The sequence below is a fragment of the Dendronephthya gigantea genome, unplaced genomic scaffold, assembly GCF_004324835.1.
Source record: "Dendronephthya gigantea isolate DGI-Jeju-01 unplaced genomic scaffold, DenGig_1.0 000347F, whole genome shotgun sequence".
Lineage (NCBI taxonomy): Eukaryota > Metazoa > Cnidaria > Anthozoa > Malacalcyonacea > Nephtheidae > Dendronephthya > Dendronephthya gigantea.
Genome location: NW_021163357.1, coordinates 13,338 through 37,524, shown reverse-complemented (window position 1 = coordinate 37,524; position 24,187 = coordinate 13,338). Strand labels below are relative to the sequence as shown.

The window sequence follows — 24,187 nt, the reverse complement described above, 5'->3', positions numbered from 1 at the left end:
ACTTTCGAGCGTTATTCTGTCTGGTATCTTAAACCAAGCAATAGAGCTTCCTCCAGCCAGGAAAAAGCTTAAAATCAACTCGGACAGAGAGTTTGAAAATGCGAGAAAAAGATTCGAGGAAGCGCGCAAGGCAGCAACCACTGCTTTCTGGAATGAGGCATTTAGTATCGAAGATCGATTTTTTTGCAGCGAAGCTACGAATAGTTTCAAAAATAGTGGAACATCTTGATTATCCTGAGACCGCAATCACCGAATGTTTATCGTTTTGGAAGAAGCTGCATAGCTTACAAGCCATTCAACTGATTCAAGAGATATTCTCAGTGTCTTTGAACGATGGAGTCAAATCGTTGTTGAATAAAACTCAACGGGTGGAGAACGTCTGTCGGTTATGTTAATCAACTATGTGTTGTTTCAATATGTTTGCAAATTCAGTAATAAATGTTCATTTGAATGTCCGCCTGCATGCCAACGATTGAACTTCCCACTCGCAGTTTTCATCCAATAATAAGCTGGCACGAAATTTCAGCAAGAAATTCTATAAAAGAGGAATTGCCTCATCCTCCAAACGAACAGACCCTTCATGAAAAAAAGAGCTTCTCCATATGCTGTGAAAAGTCAGGGGGTGTTCTTACTTTCCCTCGTACTCCGCCTTATGAGAAAATTATGATTATCCAGGAGGAAGGAAAAATTAAACGGATTGAATTACCTGAATTTAGGCAATATTTTAATGGCCCTTTCTGTTGATATCAATAACAATGTTTACGTGCTAAAAACATACTGGTGAAGGATTCCTGTTGACGATATTGAACGAGAATTACAATGTAAAAGCAGAAGACAAATTAGATTTGCTCGAGGACAAAATATCTTCTGTAGTTAGAATCGCAATATGCAAAGACGATGATATCATCATCATCCAACACAGAGGCCTGATGTGTATGTTTGTAACAAGATGTGTCAATTGAAATACAAATTTGACAACGACTCAAGTGAGGCATTTTCATTGAGTATTTCCAGCAGAATGAAATCATGATACCAACAAACGATCATACGGCAGTTCAAATATACACCAAGGAAGGAAATCTGAAGACAACAATAAAAGTCCCAGACCATCATAAAGTTGTCAGAGTGGCATTTCACTAGGTTATTTATAAAATATTGGTTCTAACCGTGGTAGGGGAAAAAATTCCTATTTCTTTCTACCCTGAAGCAGGGCGGGAAGCTGGAAACTCTTACCTTCTTTTGTAAAGTTGTCGATGTGCAGTATCCATATCTGGTATCCCATAATGGCCCTATTGTTGTTGTAAGAGAAGGAAACTTCACTTACCTATGATGAGACTCAATTGTTATAAACAACCATTTTCTGCCTAAAACACAGTAAATATACTACCGCTACTTTCCTGAAACAGTAACAGGAACCTTTCAATAAACTAAAGTAAAGCAAACAATAGATGTTGCTAGATTTATAAAATTTGTGAGCTGTTTCATTCACGTGGTCTTGTTTCCGTTGTAAGGAACACAAGCGTAACTTATAGTTAAATATTGATCAAAAAAACGTTCTTTGATCTTGAAATTAAATTAAAGATAATCATGTTTTTGTCTATCGTTTTATGCCAAATTTTTCCAGGCTTATTTTTTCGGTGAAGCCAAAAAACGACTTAATAATTATGACGAAGTTTCTATCCCATGTGCATGATGATACGATTTTAATTCAACGCCAATGTTTCTTCATATGAATTGATTTTTGTATCAAATAACCGAAGACATGCGGATCTCGTTCAAGTAAACTTTCCTATTCATAATGGAATATTGAGGGTACGTGACATTTTACTAAACCTTTGTGACGATTTGCTGACAAGTGCAATTTTCGTAATTCGGGTGTGTGTGTACATTGACATATTCCAACTTCGCAGGCCAGGCTATTCTACCTACGCTCCACGACCCACGCTGCGGCGAAAACCCTGGTTAAGGTGGTCATGTGACAGCGCAAAAATTTTTAATTAGCGGTTAGTTCATATGCAAGGGAGGGGCGGAAAAGGGCTATCTTTAAAGGCTAGTTTCCACTCAGGAAAATTCTCCTTTGGATCGGAGGGGACGGAAAAGTTTCTTTTGTATAAACGCCGCCTGAGAACTCAGCGACAAAAGAAATTTTACTGTCTATTCCGATCCAAAGGAGATTTTTCCTGAGTGGAAACTAGCCTTAAAACCAGTTACGGGGAATCGAGGAAGGGAACGGGGGACGATAAAACAAGGAATAGGAAAAGCCAGAATCTTTAAAACAAGGAAAGGGAAAAGCCGGAATCTTTAAATCAAGGAATGAGAAAAGCCGGAATCTTAAAAACAAAGAATGGGAAGAGCCGAAATTTTATAACCGGAATGAGAAAGCCGGATCTTTAAAACAAGGATAGAGAAAAGCCGGAATCTTACGGCTGGAAGTTTGTAACTAAATTAGTTACTCAATTTCCGCGCGAAATACAAAATATGGCAATTTGGCATGGCTATATTTCCGTATTTTACCAATTAAAGTTGTCAAAGATCTTTTCCGTCAGTTCACTCAATTGCTTTCAAAGAAGATGCTCGAAAATTTTGTCAACGGTTATCAGTATGGTAACCGGTGCTCTAATTGGTTTTGGAAAGGCGATCGCCCTTTTTGTGCACTGAAATCCATTCATCCCGTTTCCAGTCCAACGGTCACACTCCATGTCGGATTACTTTATTGTATAATGCATTAAGCTTGCCTCCTCCGCAGGCATCTCTTATGTATTTATATTAGGCATTTATAATTGGCTTTGGTTAGCTTTGTCGGGGAGCGAGAAAAAAAATTGCTGATCTCTCCCACTTTTTCCTCGCCTTCCCCGACACAGCTAACCCAAGCGAAATATAAATGCCTAATATTAATACATAAGATATGCTTGCGGAGGAGGCTAGCATTAAGCATAGTAGAGACTTCTTCTGCTATCTTTCGTTAAGCAATAGGAGGTATAATATCGGGTCCTGTAGCCTTGTTGGGATTTAGCTCTTGGTTTGAATAGCCAACAACATTCCATCATAATCAAATTAATTTTATGTAATAAATATATCTAGTTATGTTAGTTATTAAGTTAATAAAAGGATACTGTACGAGTGACTGCTAATCAGTTAAGCGTCAGGAGAAGTACGAGATAGAACGAACGGTTGATTTACAAATAGTTGTGTTAGACAAAGTCCTACGGGGATCCACCCTTCAGGTACTGAACTTTATCTGTTTGCATGTATGTTTGTAGTGTGATTAGTGTTTATGTTAATGTTTAAGTTTAGTTTGATTCATCGTATGAACTAAGAAAATGATTGGAATGCATGTATCTTTATACCTTTTACTTATATATAGTTAAACTTAATCTTTTCTATAGAATATATTTTCAATAAATATTAAAGAAATTCCCGTTCGACTTGCGTTTAAAGTAGCAGTGCCAAACAGCTCACGTAATGAACCCAAAACGTCAGAACATGTAATCTCTCTAAAGCTGAATAAATTATCGTACCATTTATCTTGAATTTTACTACGCTACTAGTTGTGTGTAGGTATTGAGCGTTGCATTTCAATACATGAAATCGGTGCTGTTATCAGAAAAATCCATAACTTATCTACTCGTTCACATATATCAAAAGAAGATGGCAGCAGTAATTGAAAATGTAAACATGTCTTAATATGTACCTCTCCAATAGCGACATCTCTCTGATATGAACATATCAAGTCAAGTCCGGAATTGCAAAGTTAACCCATCCCCTGCTAATGATGTGATTTATTGCAAGTGCGTGAAGAGATAAACAATTGTGATATCAACAGCCCGTGTAACTCAGGTATATTTACTAGTCAAGGCCCTGTAAAGGAGTTTGTGTGCATTTCATGCAAAACAGGTTATCTCAATTGTTTTCGGGTAAAATGACCATGGCGGTCATAACCGCCATAGCTCTAAATCCTGAATTATCAAAGCTACAGTCTTTCTGAATTGCTTATATGGTTCAGAATGGTTGCTTTTAGGGGTGGTCACTGGAGGGTGAAATTATCATCAGTTTTATATTTTACAAGCAAATTATGTTTACCATTCCAGGTCAACTGCTAATTAGGCATAAAATTACTGATTCACCCGGAAAAGTCTAATTTTTATTTTCTAAAAATGTTCGCCATATGATGAAAAAAATGCTTTTAATATATTTATTATAAATTTCCAAAGAAATAACGATGTTTTGTTGCGATACGACATATTTCATTTCACTTAACCCCCACTAAAACACAATTTCAGCCATATTTTGCAAATTTAATCCGCTGTTTTTCGTCGTCCGTCGCAAGCGCCTTCTAAACATGGTACTCTAACACGACTCTAGCTAAAGAATTCTTTCGCCATTGATTCATCAATTATGTCGCATTGCAATGGCATAATCTCAACAACTCCACCAAGTCCACCTTCGTCAATCAAGCCATTTTCAATATTGTAGTAAATCACATCTGTAAGTCAAAAGCAATTGCTTGTCAATACAAAACAACTTTATACTGAAATATGTAAAGTAGAATGGATATTAGAATAAAAACAAATTAAAAAAAAATGTTCGTGATATTTGTAGCAATACAATCGACTTGCAAACTTCAACAAATGTTTTAATTCCCATCGACAACTCTGGTGACGGGTTGCAAATTTTAAGTTGGGAAGGTTTGACTTGGCTTTCTTTGATAATTTTCCACTTGGTGAGTTTTTCTCTCCAAATGTTGCACTTTCTCTTCATGTCATAGATGTTTCAAAATATAAAGTGATTTTTTTATAGAGATGAATGAAAGAGTGCAATGGAATAATGGTTTTCAGTCGAGGCCTAAAGAGAAGTCTTTCAGCACTTTTTGTAAATAGTATAGCTAGTAATTTTCAATAAGTGACCGTAAGTAAGAACGGGTTCAAACGGCTCACTCCTTTCACTTACTTGCGAATGCCACTACAGAGAGAAAGATACATAAATATATGCGAGTGAATAATACTGATTATTACTGAAAATGAAAAAAATGAGGAATGATCTAGCAACGGCTTCAGCCAGTGCTTCTTCTCTCAGCAATAAAAAACTCCATAATTCGAAACTCGCTAAAGTGCAAAATTAATGTTTCGAAGTTTTCTGAGCGTCATTTAGTAATACCAGCAAAGTGGTGTTGAAGGTTTTGAGGTATACGATACTTCATCAAATTTAAATTAAAATTTAAATTACAATTAATTATCCTACCTTTCATTTTGCTATCGGAAACTGCAGTAGAACGAGATTGAAGCTATAAACACAAATTGAAAATACCAGTTACGGATTTTTGTTAAGCGTTGCAAAGTATTCTACAAACATCGTGCTTATAAAATGTCTCAATATTTTGAACCATGTTTCATGGTATTTGTTTTCAAGAAATAATAGATGGACAGAAGAAACAAAAATGAGGCTCACATCAAATCTCATAGTTGGAGAAAGAATAAAATTAGACCTCTAGATGTCACCCAACCAGGTTGATCTTTTTTGTTATTTTCGGAATAATTTTATTCATAAAAATTTTATCATGTTCGCTCTCTGTTGTCATTTCCTACCATCTGTTGAGACCTCTGTGCCGCTAGGCAAGCTACAGCGAAAGAGCACTGGCTTCCACTGTGATATCTTATCTGTGAAGTCTTATCAGTGCCCGTTTCGTTGAAGAAACGATGAACCAAGATTCAACTTCGCGTCATAAAATCTTTGAAACATCAGCCCGACTTTCTTCATATTTCAACTGAAGGCATTTCCGTGAAGTACTTTAGATAAAAAAGTCATTTATATCCGGATTGGGTTCCTCCTCCAGGGCAAGAGTCGTGCATTGACCACGTGATAACGAAACATTCTGAGCTCATCAGTGAAGGATGAACAATTGTAAAGGTTTTATTGCAACTCATAAGAATTACCAAAGGATATATTTTGTAAAATCTATTATATTACGAGCGTCTTTCCTTAAGTCTAGCGACCTACATTGTTCCGGTACCGCATGAGAAACTCTAGCTCGAATCCTCTTGATCTGACGTATTCTTTGTAACCAATTACAGCCTAGGTATCTGTAGTTTTCTTCTGATTTTGGTGAATAACTGACGCAATCTTAAAAAGAAAAACATTCGTATACCGTCAATATCACATCCGGACATTTAAATTACCCTAAGTTACTGACCAAATTTATTTAACATGCATTGCAATATGACGAACCAACTTCGACAGGTTTTTATCGGAAATAACTCTAGGGCCATAATTTGTATTGTTTAGAATATCCCTGAGTTCATCTTTAACGTTCAAACACACGATATTACTGTCGTTATCAATGGAAATGTCAAATACGTTCCTAAGAGCTTTCACTAGAAGAATATTAAAACTTGGTCGCTCTTGCAAATATATTTTGTTGCTTAAGCATGAATACGCTGGGCAGACAGTGTATGCCAATTTAAACAATGATACTGAAAGAATTTTCCTTACCTGACTAATTGAGGCCTCGTTTTTGTTTCTCTTAAGCTCAACTTTTAAAACCTCAGGCTCCGTGCCCTTCTGCAGTGAATCATCTCACACAAACACTTTTCCTGCCGAACAATATGCGCATGACATGTTCGAAGTTGCCTGCTTGTTGACTGTAACCGTGATCAACACATTGCCAAGCAACCAACTTCTTGACACTCCATTGCGCAGGAGTCGTTCAACAACTGCAGTTCTATAAAAACAACAAAATAGTCATCTTCCCTGAAACACAGTGCAGAAAAATACGAAACCAACATACAGACCTTTTTGGTTGGGTCAAATAAGAAGAAAATGTATATTTGACCATCATATCACCCACGATTTCCATCATCTCTGAACTAAGTGTGTTGCTTGAGTCTTCCTTTGATTTCTCAAGGGAGTTTGGGAGTGAATGGAATTTGGTGGGGATTAGTGACTAAGGGTATGGGTTTGCAGCATCTGAAGATATATCTGCGTTGTTAAGACTCTAAAGGAATACAAGGACAAATGATTGAAAACGAGCTTGCATATAAGCAAAATTATGTAACATGAAATGGACAAGTTTATGTAACAACACTGCCTAAGCTGTATAAAGTTTAAACACCACTTCTTAATATCTATTGAAAATTTAGCAAGCAATCTCCGTGGCCATAGAATGACATGTGGACTTACTTTTGTAATCAATGGCACGAATTGTTTTCTTAACAACAGTGGACAGTTGACAAACCAGGATGAAATGACATTATCAGCAAGAGTTACCGTGTATTGAGAGTATCTAAGGTGAAACATATCAGTTCGTTTATATTTTATTCAATTTCACAAAGCCAATAATAAAAAGTTTGAGATGTTATCGCGTTAAACAAACCTCGATGATGCTGTGTGAGGCAAACATATTCCAATGACTTGTTTCAAATGGATCGCTGTGAAGTTTTTGTACTAATCACGAAGCTTTGACAATGCTATTTAAACGTTTAAAAGAATGTTAGCAACTTTTCGTCGAATACGATTGAGTGTTTATACAACCTAGCTCTCCTTAGGGGGTACATTGATATTTCATAAAAGATTTCTTAATTTACGTAACTTCAAGAAACATACCAGAGAGAAATTCTAACAGTGGTATGACAACTTGAGGCGTTGGCGAAAGTTTAGTAAACTTTTCCAGATATGTTGGGAGCAGCCTAAGGACAGAAAATTTAGAAATTATTACCCAAATAATCTTGTGAAGGAGTATCTCGCATAACAAGAGACGTTACATTTAGGCTGGAGTTTATTGAAAAACATTTCTGTAAATTCACTGGCACATTATCAAGGCACGATTTCAAATATCTCGAAAGTAATAAACTTCTAAAACGCTGCAATTACTTAAATCAACTTCATTCTTTACAAAGTGCTAATGGACATAAAAAACGTCTCAAATTCCAGACAATCTTAAGTAGCCATACCTTGCCATAACTGAAGACATTTCTAACATACATATGGTGAGACAAGATACGCTTAACGTCGTGGAATGAGCAACCAAACCAATCTCCAAAGTACGCATCAGACAAAACTAGACGAAATATACAACAACGTTTAAGCGAGAACAGACAACCGCTGAAAATAAAGTGAAGCAGGTTCTTACCTGTTCATCTTGCCCAATAAAAATGTGGTACGTACACAGCTCTGTTAATACCTGCACATGTTACAATAAAATATCCAATTAAATCATTAGTATAGTATGATATAATTATGGTATAAATTGGTTATGCTATGGTATGGTGTGATATAATTATGGTATGATATGGTTATCGTATGGTATGATTTGGTCATGGTATGGTATGGTGTGATATAATTTTGGGATTATATGGTTATCGTATGGTATGATATGGTTATCGTATGGTATGATTTGGTTATGGTTAGTTATGGTATGATATGATTATATGATATGATTATATGATATGATTATATGATATGATGTGGTATGGTTATGGTTATGGTATGGTATGGTTTTGGTATAGTTATGGTAAGATATTATGATAGATGCAAAAAACTGAATGATAAGAACCGTACTGGAAAAATTCTAGCGTACAAATGAGGTCGGCGCATATCATGAGGAACACGAAATAATCCAGGAAGAAAATCATAATTTCAAACCTGAATGCAAAGTAAAATTTTTAGTTCATGATTTTAGTGTGAAAAGTGCACAACTTTACATCCCTTACCATTTTAGATAACACTGTACATATTGAACGTAAGTAGTGCTTTCGAGAATGTATCAAGTTTTTATCTTGCAGTGCCTCCGGAAAGTTTCTCAGAACAACATCCAACACCTCCCATTCCAATTTCTAGAAAATGAAGAAAGTTGAACTTCAATCGAAACTTAATGCCAGATGATATATTATGATAGAAAAGTTTACCTGTTGTAAGCACACAGGAATAACATTCATCGCCTCGCTGTAAGGCAGTGAAACAATCCCGGTTGTCTTATCTTCTGCAGAACTAAAACAAAAATGAGAATGTATTACACTAACAAGAAAAGGAATTTTGGAAGCAGAATACCTGACATGCCTTGCACTATCATCATTAACCAACGTTTTCCTTTCAGAACAATTAACATACAAAGTGAATTTGACTTTTCCACTTTTGTCTTGCACAAGGCCTTGACGTTGTCAGCTCGCAGACTGAGAAAACATTGAAGAATCTTTACAAAAAAACAATGTAAGACATCATAGAAACATCGCGAGAAATAAAATTGAATTTGCCTTACCGAAAGCCGTATTTCCGATGCACTATACGTCCGATAGCCATTGTCATAATGAGTTTTTATGTGGTACACTAATATATTGAATATTCGTTCTGCAATTACATAATAGGAAAGGGAGAATAAAAAAAAATTATATAACATCAGTGTAAAATGAATGATGGAACTGTACAGAAAAATATGGTGTAGGCATAACACGTGGCTTTGCGAAGTAGTTGGCACTAAGAACCATGCTGTCATGCATGCCATCACCAGACATCATCAGATAATCTTGGTTTTTCAATGTTGAAAATAATCCGTTTTGATACTTTTTCCTATGAAGATATATCACAGGGAATATTTTTTTCCTTTAATTATTATATACAAGTACTATAATATCTAATTCCCGTCTGGTCCCTATTAGGCTATTACTCCTGACAATATTGTCGCACAGAAGAAAAACATTAAATATCTCAGCAAGTATTTGGGCTAAAGACCCCGGAATACCAGTAAACGATAGCGGTTGAAACGATTCTTTGAATAGTATATTCCAACCAGCATATAGTTATAACCTGCATTTGTATTATACGTGAAAATAAGAATTAAATAATAGCTTGCTTTGTTATCTGAAATTACTCACCCATTGCAAAATATATTTGGAAATTCCATATTTTTTCGCTTTTTTGGTCTCTGTTGTCTTCAAAATGTCTAGAATTTGACATGTTATCATTCTGTTTTAATTCTGAGTAATTCTTGGTGTAGTATGTGCAAAAAATCAAAGAAAGAGCATTTATAAGTTCTAAGCGATAATCATTGCTAATCACGTGCTTAAGGCAAGCTCGAATCGGACCTAGGTCAGATTTTCGGCTTTTGGCCCGAAATTTTTATTATTGTGAAATATTATTGCCGGTGATGCGATAATTCATATCATCAGGTATGTTTATATAAAAAATGGGCAAAAATCTTCTAAAGGCTTGATTTTGACGCTAAGGATATCAAAATAATCCTGAATATGTGAGCTAAACCACTGCAACCGGTTTTCGTTTGCATTTGGGCAATATCCAAAGAATTAGGCCGCTTTGATGTGTAATATTGAATATATACAACACGTGAATATCGTAGCTGTGAATAGCTATGTATGCATGGCGGTAAAACGCCGTATTTCCACTGGAATTTGCAATATTTAGCCTTGAAATTTACTACATTTGCGAATTTGTCAGTTTGCTATATTTACTATTATTCCATGCCATGCCCGATTCTACAATATTCTGAAAGGTTCAGTAGTTAAATGTACCACAGAATTCAAGTGCTACAACAGTGTGAAAGATTTACTTGCCTTTTAAATTCCGACTTTCCTGTTCGATGGGGTTCTAAAGCTGGTAGGGGAATAAAGCCTTTTAATAATGATTGAACTGTAATTTCTTGTGAACTTCATGAGAGAAATAATCGAACAAATACACTCATACTGTGATACATTGGCTTGGAATATGCTCCAAAACGTGTGAAATCGAACATTTGTTGTGCAATCACCTTGCAAATATCAAAGAAACGGTATCAAATTTTGAATATAGATTAACCAATCTGATTGGTTTTTATTGAACCAATCGTGGAGTACAAAAATTGACCAATGACAAATTGACCTGTGTACAGAAATAACCAATCAAGTTGTCTTAATTTTGCTGAATTATGCAAGAGCCTACAGGCTATAAAACAGAGCCGTCTGCGACCGTTTTTCTCAGGTAAGTGAGTTCTTTCTTTAGGTAGGATCAAGGTATGTATAATTAATTTTTTAAATAGAAGTAGACCCCGTGGCCCCGCGGTTAGCTAAGAATCTCTGTCCCCGTATCTGGAAACACGGCTCACTGCTTGTCTAACTGTGTTTTGCTTTTCGTTTTCTAGGGAGCTACTAATAATTTTTTTTTGTGTGTTTCAGACAAAGACGATCGTAGTTTAGTTTCAGTATCCAACCCTAAGAAGCCACCCCATATCCATGCCGTCAGTTAAACCCCAGCCAGCAATTGCCTTCATGCTAATTGTGATGCTTAATTTTCTAGGAACAACTCACCATATTTTTTGTCGTTTCAGCTACAGAGTTAGTGGGTTGTGGGTTGTTGGATGTTGTGTCGTCGGTTGTGTGTTTTGTGTTGTGTTGTGTTGTACTGTCTTGTCCTCTACGTTTCGTATTGTCTGCCAGTCGGTTTGGGAGAAGCCCTGTAGCTCTCTCTTTTTCCTGGCCACACAAAGAACACATTTTGTGGATACTCCTTTTTAGGAGTTCATGGGTTCGAATCCCATGAATGTGTCAATTTCACGCTGATATCTAATGTGGTCCGTCTCAAATACAAAAGCACAACATCCAACGGACAATCTGCATCCTTTCATCACACCAACTACAAGTGTTGTCCTCATACAACAGAATGGAACTTCCAACGGAGCAAAGAGTAACCAATACCCAAGATGAAGTTCTTGTAACTTCTCAAACAGGACAGAATGCGGCACTTGTTAATGAAGTATTCTCGATGTTTAAGGGATCCTCTCAGTTAGACGTCCGATCAGAGGATATTTCAAAGTGGTAAGCTCATTTAAACTTGTGATTACTCTGCGAATACTTCACCCATTTTAATAAATATGAGACCACTAAACTCATTGCTGTCCGGTCGTAAACGGCGCACACAGATAATTTCGGTTTTATCTGGAAGTGTTTTATCAATTCAACTAGAAATTGTATTATCTTAAAGAAAAAACATTTACCTATTTGTATAACTTTAGTTCATTTCAAAAGCTTTCCTATAAGCCAAGATATTTATTGCAGAACTTGTACTTTTTAAATTGAATGTTAGAGAAGCAAAAATACGCAAAGCCTTCCAAAAATCTCGCCTAAAAACCTCCAAATATTTGTAGCTTACATTGGGATCAATATTTTCATATATTTTACTCGAAATACAGTTGCTTTGGCGATTTGTAGTGATATTTCCAACTAATGTGTTTACAAACGGAAACCCGAAAATGTACATATAATTATCACCATATTAGCGAAAATATGACAATTATGACCTTTAGGGACAATTTTACCCAGAAATCGATTTCTGGGCTTATTTTACCCCCACGGGGTAGGCAACATTACGTTTTTGACACCTCTAACCTCACGCGACAACCACTTGTGCATGCAGCTGAGCACCGCCCGCTATACACAATAACAAATAAAAAAATCTATATTTTTCGAGTTTTTCTGCCCATCCTGACTTAAATCCTATCAGAAAAGATAACTAATGCCTTTACAGTTTATATGTAACGGTTAAAAGACGACAGGATAAAAAATAACGAAGAAAATAACGAAATTCCAAAGGCGAGTTATATTTCCATTTTGTAATCCTGTGTAATTTGATATGATTTTTAGAGCTGCACTGCAGTGTCAGGTTAACAGCAATATTGATTAATTTCTTGATTAGAAATTTTCGAGCTATATTTTGGTGGTATTTTTGTGCTTTTTAAATTAAACGGATTAATTTCAACATTAAAAAACCAAGATGATTTCATGATATCTGGTGATGGAAGCATGACAGCATGGGTCATAGCGCTAAGTATTATGCGTACACAATATTTCACTGGTGTTATAAAAAATAGATTTTTTTTCTCCCTTTCCTATTATGTAATTGCATTTACTAATATATATGTAACTGTCAGGGGTGGGGGTATTATGTGAATATGAAAGAAAACAACCTGCATTTTGTTCTGTATATTCTTGTGTTATAGAAGTCAAAAATACATGCTGTTACTATACTGTATAGGCCCTTGTGATTCATATACAATTATAGTTTCAATTGTGTGATAGTTATGTTTTTGTAATCTCAATTGTAGATTCTATGGCATATAGAGTCGAATTGGTACGGCAAAATATCTTTGAGAATTGAAGTTTATGCGGTTCTTCAGGTATGTTCTGGCAATTCACTGAAATACTATTTGTTGGCTAAGGAATGTTGTCCCATGGTAGCGGTACGCATGAACCTGGGATATCACAATGCTGATAGCCTCACAACCCTGGACAATAATATAATAATTTACTTGTTCCTTGTGTTTCAATTTTAGATCAAATAAAGTATGGCAACCCAGGAGTTGCTAACAATTATTACCTTTCTCTTATCACTGACTACACCTCCATCCATCGCTATGCCATACATGGATTTGATGGACTGACATACCAAGCAAGGTAAATATTGCAGGCTACATGGTATATGTTCAGTTTAATTATGTCATATTAGGACTGTTGGACATTATTTTTTTATTCAGTAATTCCCCTATATAGGAATGTGATAAAATTCGATGTTAAGCCCCAAGTAAAGATTTCACAAAATCAATGGAAATAACGCTGTACCTCGACTGGTTTCAATCCTGGAGGAGCCGTGTATGGCAAAATTATATGCATTATCATTTCATTTTTGTTGATTCTTGTTCGATGGTGTTTTGGTGCCAGAAGATAATTGATACTAATTATTGGCCCACGTACTGAAGACACATAACATCCCAGATAATAGCAACAAGTGTTGGGAATGCGGATAAGTCGACAGGACATGGTCGCTTAAATGAGGCAGCTTCCTGGTCTGCACGGAAAAATAACCAGGACCAAATGCATTTGGCAAGAAAGATGTTTGTCGGAGCGATTTCACTCAAAGTCGTCGTGATTATAATTAGTGAGTGAAGACCTATTCTGTGTCCTGTAGTTCCGACGGGCAAAAATTCGATCATTACAAAATAAATGGACTAGTCAGGGTTAGCTGGATTAATAAGCAAGGCTTCTACAGATTGCCCTGTCACGTTATATGCATCACATCATTTCCATGCGGTCATATATAACTTTTAATGTGTGATTAAGATTAATTGTTTAACAAATTATTCATTTCATTAGAGACTCGCTGGTGGAAAATGTCCTATCACCAACTGTAACCGCGCTTTACATCCGCATTCATCCAAAGACATGGTATGCAACATATCTTTGAGAATTGAAGTTTATAGCTGTTTTTCAGGTATGTTCTAGCAATTCACTGAAATACTATTTGTTCATTAAGGAATGAGAAATGACTGAGAGATCCATCTGACTGAAATATATAGCGAAAATTTTTCAATAAGTGGCTTATGTAAGAGCGAGTTTTTGATTTAGAAATAAATTCTTTACACCCTACCAGCGGGTTTGTCAGGTTTTTTACTAACTTACAGTACTGCTCAGAAATAACCTAATCAAAAACGCGTTCCGAACGCGTTCCCGAACGCGTTCCGGACGCGTTCGAGGACGCGTTCCGAACGCGTTCCAGAACGCGTTCCAAACGCGTTCCAGAACGCGTTTCAATCGCGTTCCAGAACGCGTTCCGAACGCGTCCTCGAATGCGTCCGGAACGCGTTCCAGCACGCATTCGATATTCATCGGCTATCGACTCCGGATCTTGTCGTCAATACCCGGATATTCCCGATTTAGTTTAATCACACTGTGGTTTAATCTATGCTTTATAAATGGCGAAGCTCTCAGTGTACGCTAGAAAAAGGGTTATTTATTTAAAATCCACTGGAAATACACACAAAAAAATACAAGAAATTCTTCTTGAGGAAGGAATTAAAACCTCAACGTCGGCTATTTCTCTGTTTCTCTCGCGATATCGAAAGACGGGTAGCCTCGTGGACGGTGCTCGGAGTGGTCGAAAGCCGAAACTAAGCGAGGAGCATGGCAATTTTATAGATGAAAAAATGAAAGAAAATGACGAGTTAACATCCCGTGAGTTAAAAGAAAATTCATTCACAAAATACAAAAAAAAATTCATTCACAAAATACAAAAATGGACTTCGATACAGTTTGAATGCTGCTGTGTTGTCACCGACAAGGAATGAAGTGCAGGTATGAACAAACATGCAATTGTTAACTGAAATAGCTTAGCTGAGAGCACGGGTCGATCATTATAATTCAGATCTTCGTTTCACAATATCAAAACCTCAATTGTTTTACATGTACGGCACAGTATGATATGAATAAAATTCGAAATACGGTAATTACCGTGACTACTGTATACACTGTTTAAATGTATACTAACTGAAAACTAAAAACAATGGTTTATTAACTACCGAAAGTTTCTTTGAACAAAGACGGCGATAAGAGTCATCTAGCTAATTTTAACCGCGTTTTCCCTGTCAAATACTGGCTTTGGTTAAGCATAGCATATCCTAAGGCCATCAAGTCCAAATTTCTCAAGATGCTACATACATATTAGTATCATTTTCGAATGAGATACACAAGTCACACACTTGCTTATTTTTACGCGAAATAAAATAGCGCTTGTCCCGCATACTAAAACCGGAATTAACGAACCGTAGCATAAGCATATTGACTAGCTGTTCGATAATTTATTCGGAATTTCCGAAGGCACACGAAGCGTCTAAGTGAAAACACTGGAACGCGTTCGGAACGCGTTCGGGAACGCGTTCGGAACGCGTTCGGGAACGCGTTCGGAACGCGTTCGAGAACGCGTTCTGAACGCGTTCGGGAACGCATTCTGAACGCGTTCGTCACATTAGGTTACTTCTGAGCAGTACTGTAGGTGCATTGGAATACAAGTAAAAATAAGGCGTGTTTTAGAAGTTATACCTGGACGAGGAATCCAGCATATCATTATGAGGAACAAAGCTATTATAGCGGTATATACTCAGGGCTATCACAATCAAGTTTAGTGTTATCGCTTTATTTCAATGTTTGCTGCACGGTCGGATTCTCACAATTAAAGAAAATCAAGCGAAAAGTTTCACACGTACAAAAGTATAGGTATGGAACTGGGGCCGGTTGTTCGAAAGATGGATAACTTATCCAACGGATAAGTCCTATCCAACGGATAAATCTGGATAGTTATCCATTGGATAAAAACGCGTTGCAGGAAGCGTGGATAGTGAAGTGGATAGCTATCCAATAGATAAGTTAAAATTTACCAGAAGAAAACAGGATTATTCTGAAATTTCGTACCACAACGTCAGCTGTTGCTAAGCATTTACAACATTGAATTCATAATCATTACGAATTCTCGAGTATAGTTACTGAATGGAAAAGACTTGAACAAGTGATTTGCTCGTAACTTTGCACTTCACATCATAGTGATTTTATTAATTAAACACATTGCAATTTTATTCCTTGACCTTGCAACGCTTTGCCTTTCGGTCCAATAGCAAATTTAGAAACACTATTTTAATGTTCGTGAATGAAATTACTTAGATATTAGCAAGTTTCCTTGGAATAGGTTGAATCTTTCTTTGCATATTCGCGTTTATAAACTGATTAGAAGCGTATAGTAAATTTACCACCTGTTATAAATGCGAGGATGTCCAAAAAATCGCCGGTCGAACGGAATGTGTAGGCAACGTGAAACGCTGCTGCGACAAATTGCACTTCGAAAACATTTTTAATATATAGTGAATACAATCATGATGTGTATTAGTTTGTTGAAACACAGTAAGAGGAATATTGCATTTTTGTCCTATTTTATATAAATGTTTACAGTGTTACCTTGTATCTTTGAATTTATCCACTGGATAGTGGATTTAAACCACCTCCGGACCTTGGATAAATTTATCCGGTAGATAGCGATTTTTATCCTCTGGTTAAAGTTATACAAGCTTCGTGCAACCCAAATCACACGCTGGATAAAACTTATCCGTTGGATAGTGAGTTATCCGTTGGATAGCGACTTATCCACCTTTCGAACAACCGGCCCCTGTTCTTTTATTTATCGGAATAACTAGTGATGTGATCTTACATGAAGCATTTTCAGTCATGCTGCTAAACTGTCGTGCTGGCTCGCCACTGAGTATTTTATTTGCTCGCAGAGCCTCGTCTGCGAACGTGACCGTCGGCCAGTCTTCACCATGTACGGTGACAGTTATTTTCTGCCTTTTAACTTGCCGACATGCAATGTTTCATTGCACGGTGAGTTTTCAACTTTACTGAAGGCGCTACTATACAATATGCAATTTTCCTTACAACTTGCAATGCAATTATAATTCCGAAGGATGTTAATTTGTAAAGAGTGTTCGAAATACTAAGGAAACGTTAGCAGATCGTAATAGATGTTCGTATTTGACAACTTTAGATGCCTCAGGAGTAGAATGGTTTTGCAATTTGCAAGGAAAGTTGCGTAGTGTAACAGCGCCTTGAGATTGTTTCGGAAAGCTGGTTAAATTTCGATGTAACTTGCAAACATGTAATGTTTCATTGCAATTGCGAGTTGAAAATAAGGGTCATTGGACGGAAGAACGGGACAAGTATCGTAGTTTTCAACATACCTTTTATAAGGGCGGAGACATTGATCTTCCATCCACGGTCGGTTTTATCATTTTTTCTGCTTTTTCTATCATTTCTTTATCCTACAAAAGACAAAAACCTTGTTAAATCGTGGATCAATCTAACACTTTTAAAAGCTTTCTCTCCTAACTGAACTAATTTTATTTATACCGTATAGTTCTATCAGTTCTAAATTGTCCTTCATGGAGGTCCAGTAGGGGTCATCCCGTATTGATCCAGTGTTACTACAGGAGGAAACCTGAACTAAACTGACTTTATTTATGCTGGATAGCTGTATCAGTTCTAAACTTCAACCAAACTAATTCTAACAATTCGAAAAAGCTGGGACTTCAGACGAAAAAGGTCAGCCGATTTTGAAAAATCTTAGATGCGGGGTGTTATAAGGCGGTTAGTAATTTCATCATCACCTTCATCCAAGGATGTTCCAGAGCTTCTGAAACCGTGATGCATTTTCTGTGACCAACAGTAAGCAGTTTTGTTATAAGATCCTTAGCTTCACTGCTAACATTCTTCCAGAGGTTGTTCGGAAATTTATACGACCCTTCTTTGACTTGTTTCTCCAATGGGTTATTTGCCTGCTTTGAAAATAAAGAAGATCCGGAAAGTCTAAAAGACGTTAACTTTTCATTGACGTACTCCAATTTTGAAATGAGGTTAAGCTACCTCCAGCTTCATTACAAATCGTGTTCACTACGTGAATTTGAGTAAACTGAAGTATATGGCATACCAAACATATAACACACGATTTCTTGTAGGATCGTTCTTCAGGCTACGGGATTAACATTTTGGTAGCGAGGTAACTTGGTGTACCACAGATTGTTTCCATATAGGAATTCTGATCTAAAAAATTAATTGTTATCATTGAGAAACTGTAACAATGAGAAATAACTGAACCTAAAACGTTTGCAGAATGCGCTCTGCTTTCGTAAAACGAATCAGGGACAAAACTCGGAATTGAGATTATAGTGACTTCCAGGATTTGCTGGCAATGGTCACATCGAATGGTTTCTTCAAATACAATTTAAAGGGCAATTTAAACACAAGTTCAATACACAACCGACACAAACCTTTATAAGCGTTTCGTCATACGAGGAACACAATAAAACATTTTCTGGCTAGAGAAGAAAAAGTTAAATTATGGTCGTTAAAGTTTAGGATATAAAGACAGTAGTGAAAAAAAATTAGGGCGTGCTTACCTTCCAATCCCTGTTAGTGATGCCATTTTCATGTAAATGCTAAAAATACGAAACAGTATGAATAAAGTTAGTTTAGTTCAGGCTCCTGCAGTAACACTGGATCAATAACAGATGATCCTTAGCTTGGTGTCATTAAAAGCTCCAATCTCTTCGTGATATTTTCCATAAACTTTAGTCATCGCCTGTGAATGAAATATTCCAATTTGTTTAATTCATTCTTCGAAGGCTACACATGGCTACATTCCCGCTAAACGACATCCTCACCTGAAGGCACATTGCTTTCATAGTTGGTTTAGTTGTCAATAGGAATCAGTGATACAGATCGTTAGACAACTCGAGCCTGAAAACAAAATAGAAAAGTCGATCGAATCTTGAATGGTTTCATCCATGATTCTATACTTCTCTACTACATTCTGCAGGACAAATAACATTGCGTGAACTGTGCAGCAATATAGAGAATAGGGGGAAGCCAGACAGAAAAGCACATGGAAAGTAGTTTGAATATTTGCAAACCCTGATAGATAAATGTCGTGGACTCACACATTTGTTATCGGCGTCTCCTCGTCGTTTTGTTCCAACAAGACTCTCAAATAATAGTCACCTGATAGCAGAGATACGTTACTGAGTTTGATTCCTATCGAGGAATAAGGGGGGGACGCTTTATGAAGAACTGTTAAAAAGCTAGAGCAGTTAGGCTTATCACTAACCTATTTCAGTTCATCAGCTAAACATTCATACAGGACTTCAAACTAAAGGTGATTCCAAAAGACAACGTAGTTTCCACTCAGATCTTTTTCCATTGCAAATGCGTGCAAATCAGATTCGAGTGCCCCAGAAGTTCCTCTCGCGTCTGTCACATTGAAAACATAAGAAATTGTTTCATACTCTTTTACGAGAACAGTTTAGAGAAAGAGGTCAGGACTATTGAATTTGTCTTGTTATACTCATAGCGACAGGAAATCCTCCATTACATTTCCATATCCTATATTTTCAACGGAAACTAACCTTAACTTCGAGACTCACCTTGTAATTCCAAATCAGGTTGTACGCTGTCAGATCTTGACTGAATCTGTAAAAAAGATCCGCTTAAATATCATTGCTTTTTCATCTTTCAAACGACTAGAACATTTTCCCATTTTCTTAATATGAACACTTACTTGTAATAAAAAAACTGGATTTAAATTCTCACATCTTTCCTGGATTTGAATCCTATTTTTGTCCTCCAATGCGAGAGATATCCTTCAAGTTGATTCCTCAACGTTCCCCTCGTTTTTCCAGAGCTCTAAGACACAAGTATAGCACGTGAAATAACAGGCTTATACGTACATGCAAGCATGCATTATGAAATTTTGGAACACGATTGTTGATTTAAAACGTACTTCTGCAAGCTTTACATTGTCACGAATTGATAAACGATCTTCTTCAGTCTCTGGTGGCTGAAGGAAAGATAAAAACTTTCCAACAAAATTGTTTCTTTACAAAAAGGTTTTACACTTCTGAATGAATTACCATTTAATTATTTCCTCAGTGGGGCAGTTGGCAACAGTTTAAGGATGAATGATGGAGTTTAGTTACCAAAGCAGTTGATACACTTAGTCATGAATACGATTGGTTAGTCAGAATCACCTCAATGGGTTTATGTAAATAATGGCCCTCGCAAAAAAGTTTTCAAAGATTTCTTACTTCGTCAGGGCTTTCAAGGTAATAGAGCAAACCAGCAGGCTGTGAAAATCGTATTCAAATTTATTACATAATTGTTTATGAACCAAAAATTATGAACAGAAATCTCGCATTTAAACTTTCTTGTATATTTTAGACATTAAAAACTATAACTACTTTAATACGAACATTATTCTCGCAAGTAATGCCATTGCTGTTGGATGATGCTATGCCAACAATAATGATTAAAAAATACTTATGGAGTATGCTTGTTAGTCTCAATTGAACTATTTACAGATAGCTAGTATATAGAGGATTATAAAATCACAAGTTTTAAGATGAATCTGAGAATGTTGCTAAAATACAACTCTGGTCCTGCGGATGGAATAGAGGCTATACCTCTGCAACAATTTGTTAATTTATCACACTAATTCGCACCTGTTCAATAGCGAACGTTTATCAGTGCTTTGCGTAAACATGGCCATGCGTAAGCGTTTTGGTAGAGCGCTCTCGGCAAGCGCCAGAACTTGTATTTTTGCCGCGGTTTCTTCATCAGCTTCCTAAAGTGAAGTTCTAACTAAATATTAACAGATGATTTTAGGCACTTCACACGATGCAGGAATATTCTTGAGGTTTTAAAGGGTCTTAATTTCGAGTGGTATTATACGCACTTCAAATTCAAGCAGGGAACAGTTGATGGAAAAATGAGTCAACTGTACGTCTCAGTGACAAGAGCATTGCACCGGCATCGCAAAAGCGTAGGTTCGATTCCTGCCGGAGGATCTATAGTTCACTCATTTTTCCGTCATCTGTTCCTGGCTTGATTTGAAGTGTGTATAATACCTCTCAAAATTAAGACCCTTTAAAACCTCTTAAATATCAACTGAACTAATATGTACATTCATCACAGCTAAAAAAATGCAGAGCGTTATAAATGACGTTCGTCAAAGGCAGAAAATTCTCAATGGATGAATGAATGAATAAAACGTACCTCGATTATCGCCTTCAGAACCATGCCAGCACTTTCACAATTGTTGTCGACGGATGCTGAAATTGTTGAGGAACGAATTCAAAACCACGATTGGTAAGAACCATTAGCGGGGCAATAGTAAAACATACATAAGCGAAGAAATGGTAAAATTGGTACTATTATTTAGTTTTGTCGTAAACCTACCTGGAACAATCGATAAATGCAATGACCCATTTCTAGACAAACAAATAACAGACTTCATGAGTTGCTCCTATGCATGGGTCAAGCTAGTGGACGTGGTAAACTTCACCAAAAAGGTAAAGAGAGAAAGGCTATTTAATCAACTCTCAACCTCAGTAAAAGAGCCATAAACTACCAAGAAGACAAGTTGAATGAAAAGCTCCTCAAATTTCTTTGTAGCATACCTCAACTTTCTCCAGTAATTTTCCCAAACTGTTCATCATCTGTTGTCTCACTAAGAGGAATATCGCAATAGTCGAATTTATTGTAACAGACTACATGAGTTGATTCAAAATATTGGAAGCAATCACACCTTACTATTAGTTTAACATGAATGTCCAACTTCACCCCCGTATTCTTTTAATATATTGCAAAGCAACTAGAACAAACCTGTAAGGAGGACACAGAGCAAACGTCAGAATATCAAGCAATCCACTTATAACTAAAACCCCAGTAGAACGAATATAGAAGAAAAGTTTTCATGGTTAATCTATTTCTTGTGTTTAGTTAGAAAGGTAGTTCAAATTAGAAAGGCAGTTGCTACGAATCACTTGCTGGGTTTTGCAAGGGAATTTCTCTTCCAAAACAAAGCTATATACATACAAGAGGGATGGAAAAATAAAATGCAAGGGTTCAGCATAGATTATAGGCAACCAACACCGCACATCTTACAACATTTATCGTGAGAATTTCCAACAAACTGCTTAGAAATTTTTCAAAGGATAACAAAGAGCTTTTATTTACCTGTTCTTGTCGAATGTCATAGTTATCGTGCGTTGGCTATATAAAAAAACAGAATTGGTTTCGATAAAATTGGATCCTGTTAACATTCAGATTTCAAAGTTGGCTAAGTTTATGTGGATTGCAAGTTAAAGGGGTAACACTAATGACAGTGACAGATTTGGCAACATTTTACCAGGAAATTCATCGTTAAAGTGTTGGCGCTTTCCTTTATACGGAAAAAACGGCCAGACCGGTCCTATTGTTGATCTCGGTACAGACAGATTACTGGTATTTTAGAGTGTTTCAAGAACTCTGCGTTCAAGTATATCGTTACTTGCATCTGTCTAGCTCGGAAATTTCGCAACTATATTCTTAACGAAATACTCTATCTTAAATTTAAATATGACCGGTCTGACCATTTGGCCGCTTAAAGGAAAGCCCTCTCTTTACCTGCATCAGAGCACACAGTATGTCGACAGCGGCGTGAGTCACGGCTTCATTATTCCTCTTCAAAGCTTTCACACAGTTTTCACACCAACCTTCTCATAGAAGCTGTAAAAACAAAACAGAAACACGGTCTAGAGAAAAATGAGCTGGTTGAGTAAACAGCGTGTGTTATGGTTAAAGATAAACGTTTCTCACCTACTGAGCGTTGTGAAACCTGCTTTGGATCCAACCTAATGTCTCAAAGCGTGAAACAGTGCTTCGAGATCTTTATCTGATATTTTGTTTTGGTCTCCTGCAAATAGACGAAACATTTTAACTATTTTATGTATATATTGAATACCTGTGAAGGTAATAGCAGTCAGAATATGTATATTTTAGGGGTGAACACTAAATATATTTATTGGCAAAGATATACAATACCTTCGTGAGCAATGAGCATTGTGATGGCATTAATGATAAGTCTTTCTTTATTCTCCGGGAAAAGTCCTTACAAAATATTTAAAATCGTTTAAAATATATTGGAGTTTAAAAGACTTAATATTCCAGCCGTACTTCTGGCGAGAAAAATTCAAATCTACCATTTCATGGATTCGGACCCAGTCAACTCAGCAACCAGAGTTACCGCAGCGTAGTCCCTAGGCTCTTAACGTTCTTTATACGCGGCGAGCCGGGAACTGAGAGGCCAAGAACAAAATGTTTTGTATTTTATCTATTTTGTCCCACTTTCTGTATTGAGGTCAGTTTACGATCCACGACACGGTTAACTGGCCTTGTTCGACGTCGCTAGTCAAATATTTGCTTGAAATAACCTACGGGATATTAATTATACTGTCAGGACTTCGAAATATCCATACAAACGTTTCAATGTCATTTGCTGTCGACGCTATCGACTATCAAGTAAACTCGAGTCCGTGCGTACATGGTTATGATTATAATAAGCTTCAACTGCCAATTTAAATTATTCTCGCTTCCTTTAAACGAATATTGTTGTAAATCTAGGTCAACTAATGCATACTAAAATAAGCAGAAAACTAACGTGCGTATGAAAAACACGTGAGTGGAAAACAGCCTTAATCCAGATTTTGACAGAACATTAAAACTCAGTAAAAATGCAATAATATTCTCTACACAGGATTTTGTCTGCAGAAAAGTACAAAATAAGAAATTGTCAACTTACGTCTTGGGTGACTGCATGAAGTAGACCGCTGTAGGAAATATTGCAGTTAAATCTCTACACATCTTCGGTTAAATTTCCTGCAAGGAACCAGTAATAAGACAATATAAGCTTTGGGAGATATTTCAAAAATTTAAAGTGAAATAAAAAGAGAAATATTTCACCTGGAGACGCAGCGAGGAATTTTAAATGACTGCTTTCTACTTCTTCGTCAACAACGTTATACAATGGA

The 24,187-nt window shown here is 36.6% G+C and overlaps 1 protein-coding gene and 1 long non-coding RNA gene across 8 annotated transcripts; both read right to left on the bottom strand.

The window, feature by feature from the left end:
* Positions 1–9,893: 9,893 nt before the first annotated feature.
* Positions 9,894–18,655, bottom strand: LOC114542404 (calcium/calmodulin-dependent protein kinase type II delta chain-like). Of its 7 annotated transcripts, none has more exons than XR_003689609.1 (5): positions 18,614–18,655; positions 18,210–18,386; positions 17,954–18,124; positions 17,528–17,608; positions 9,894–9,928 (listed from the first exon to the last, which is right to left on the bottom strand). XR_003689609.1 is itself a non-coding variant. In XM_028561967.1 (4 exons), the coding sequence occupies exons 2-4, from the start codon at positions 18,219–18,221 to the stop codon at positions 17,531–17,533; spliced, it is 261 nt and encodes an 86-aa protein (XP_028417768.1). In that variant the 5' UTR covers positions 18,222–18,386; positions 18,614–18,655; the 3' UTR covers positions 17,391–17,530. The 7 variants fall into 7 exon arrangements, 2 of the variants coding, with proteins under 2 accessions (XP_028417768.1, XP_028417769.1); XR_003689607.1 differs by lacking the exon at positions 9,894–9,928 and adding an exon at positions 10,448–10,596; XR_003689608.1 differs by lacking the exon at positions 9,894–9,928 and adding an exon at positions 13,402–13,441.
* Positions 18,656–18,883: 228 nt separating this feature from the next.
* Positions 18,884–19,322, bottom strand: LOC114542401. The gene is made up of 3 exons (XR_003689605.1): positions 19,283–19,322; positions 19,007–19,082; positions 18,884–18,924 (listed from the first exon to the last, which is right to left on the bottom strand). It is a non-coding gene; the product is annotated as an uncharacterized LOC114542401 (long non-coding RNA).
* Positions 19,323–24,187: the final 4,865 nt, after the last annotated feature.

Bases quoted from the DNA above. Each gene is read 5' to 3' on its own strand.
- LOC114542404 (XM_028561967.1), bottom strand. The intron at 17,609-17,953 runs GTGATGATGAAA...TGTCTTTTGTAG, and splicing joins TGGAACATCCTTGGATGAAG to GATAAAGAAATGATAGAAAA.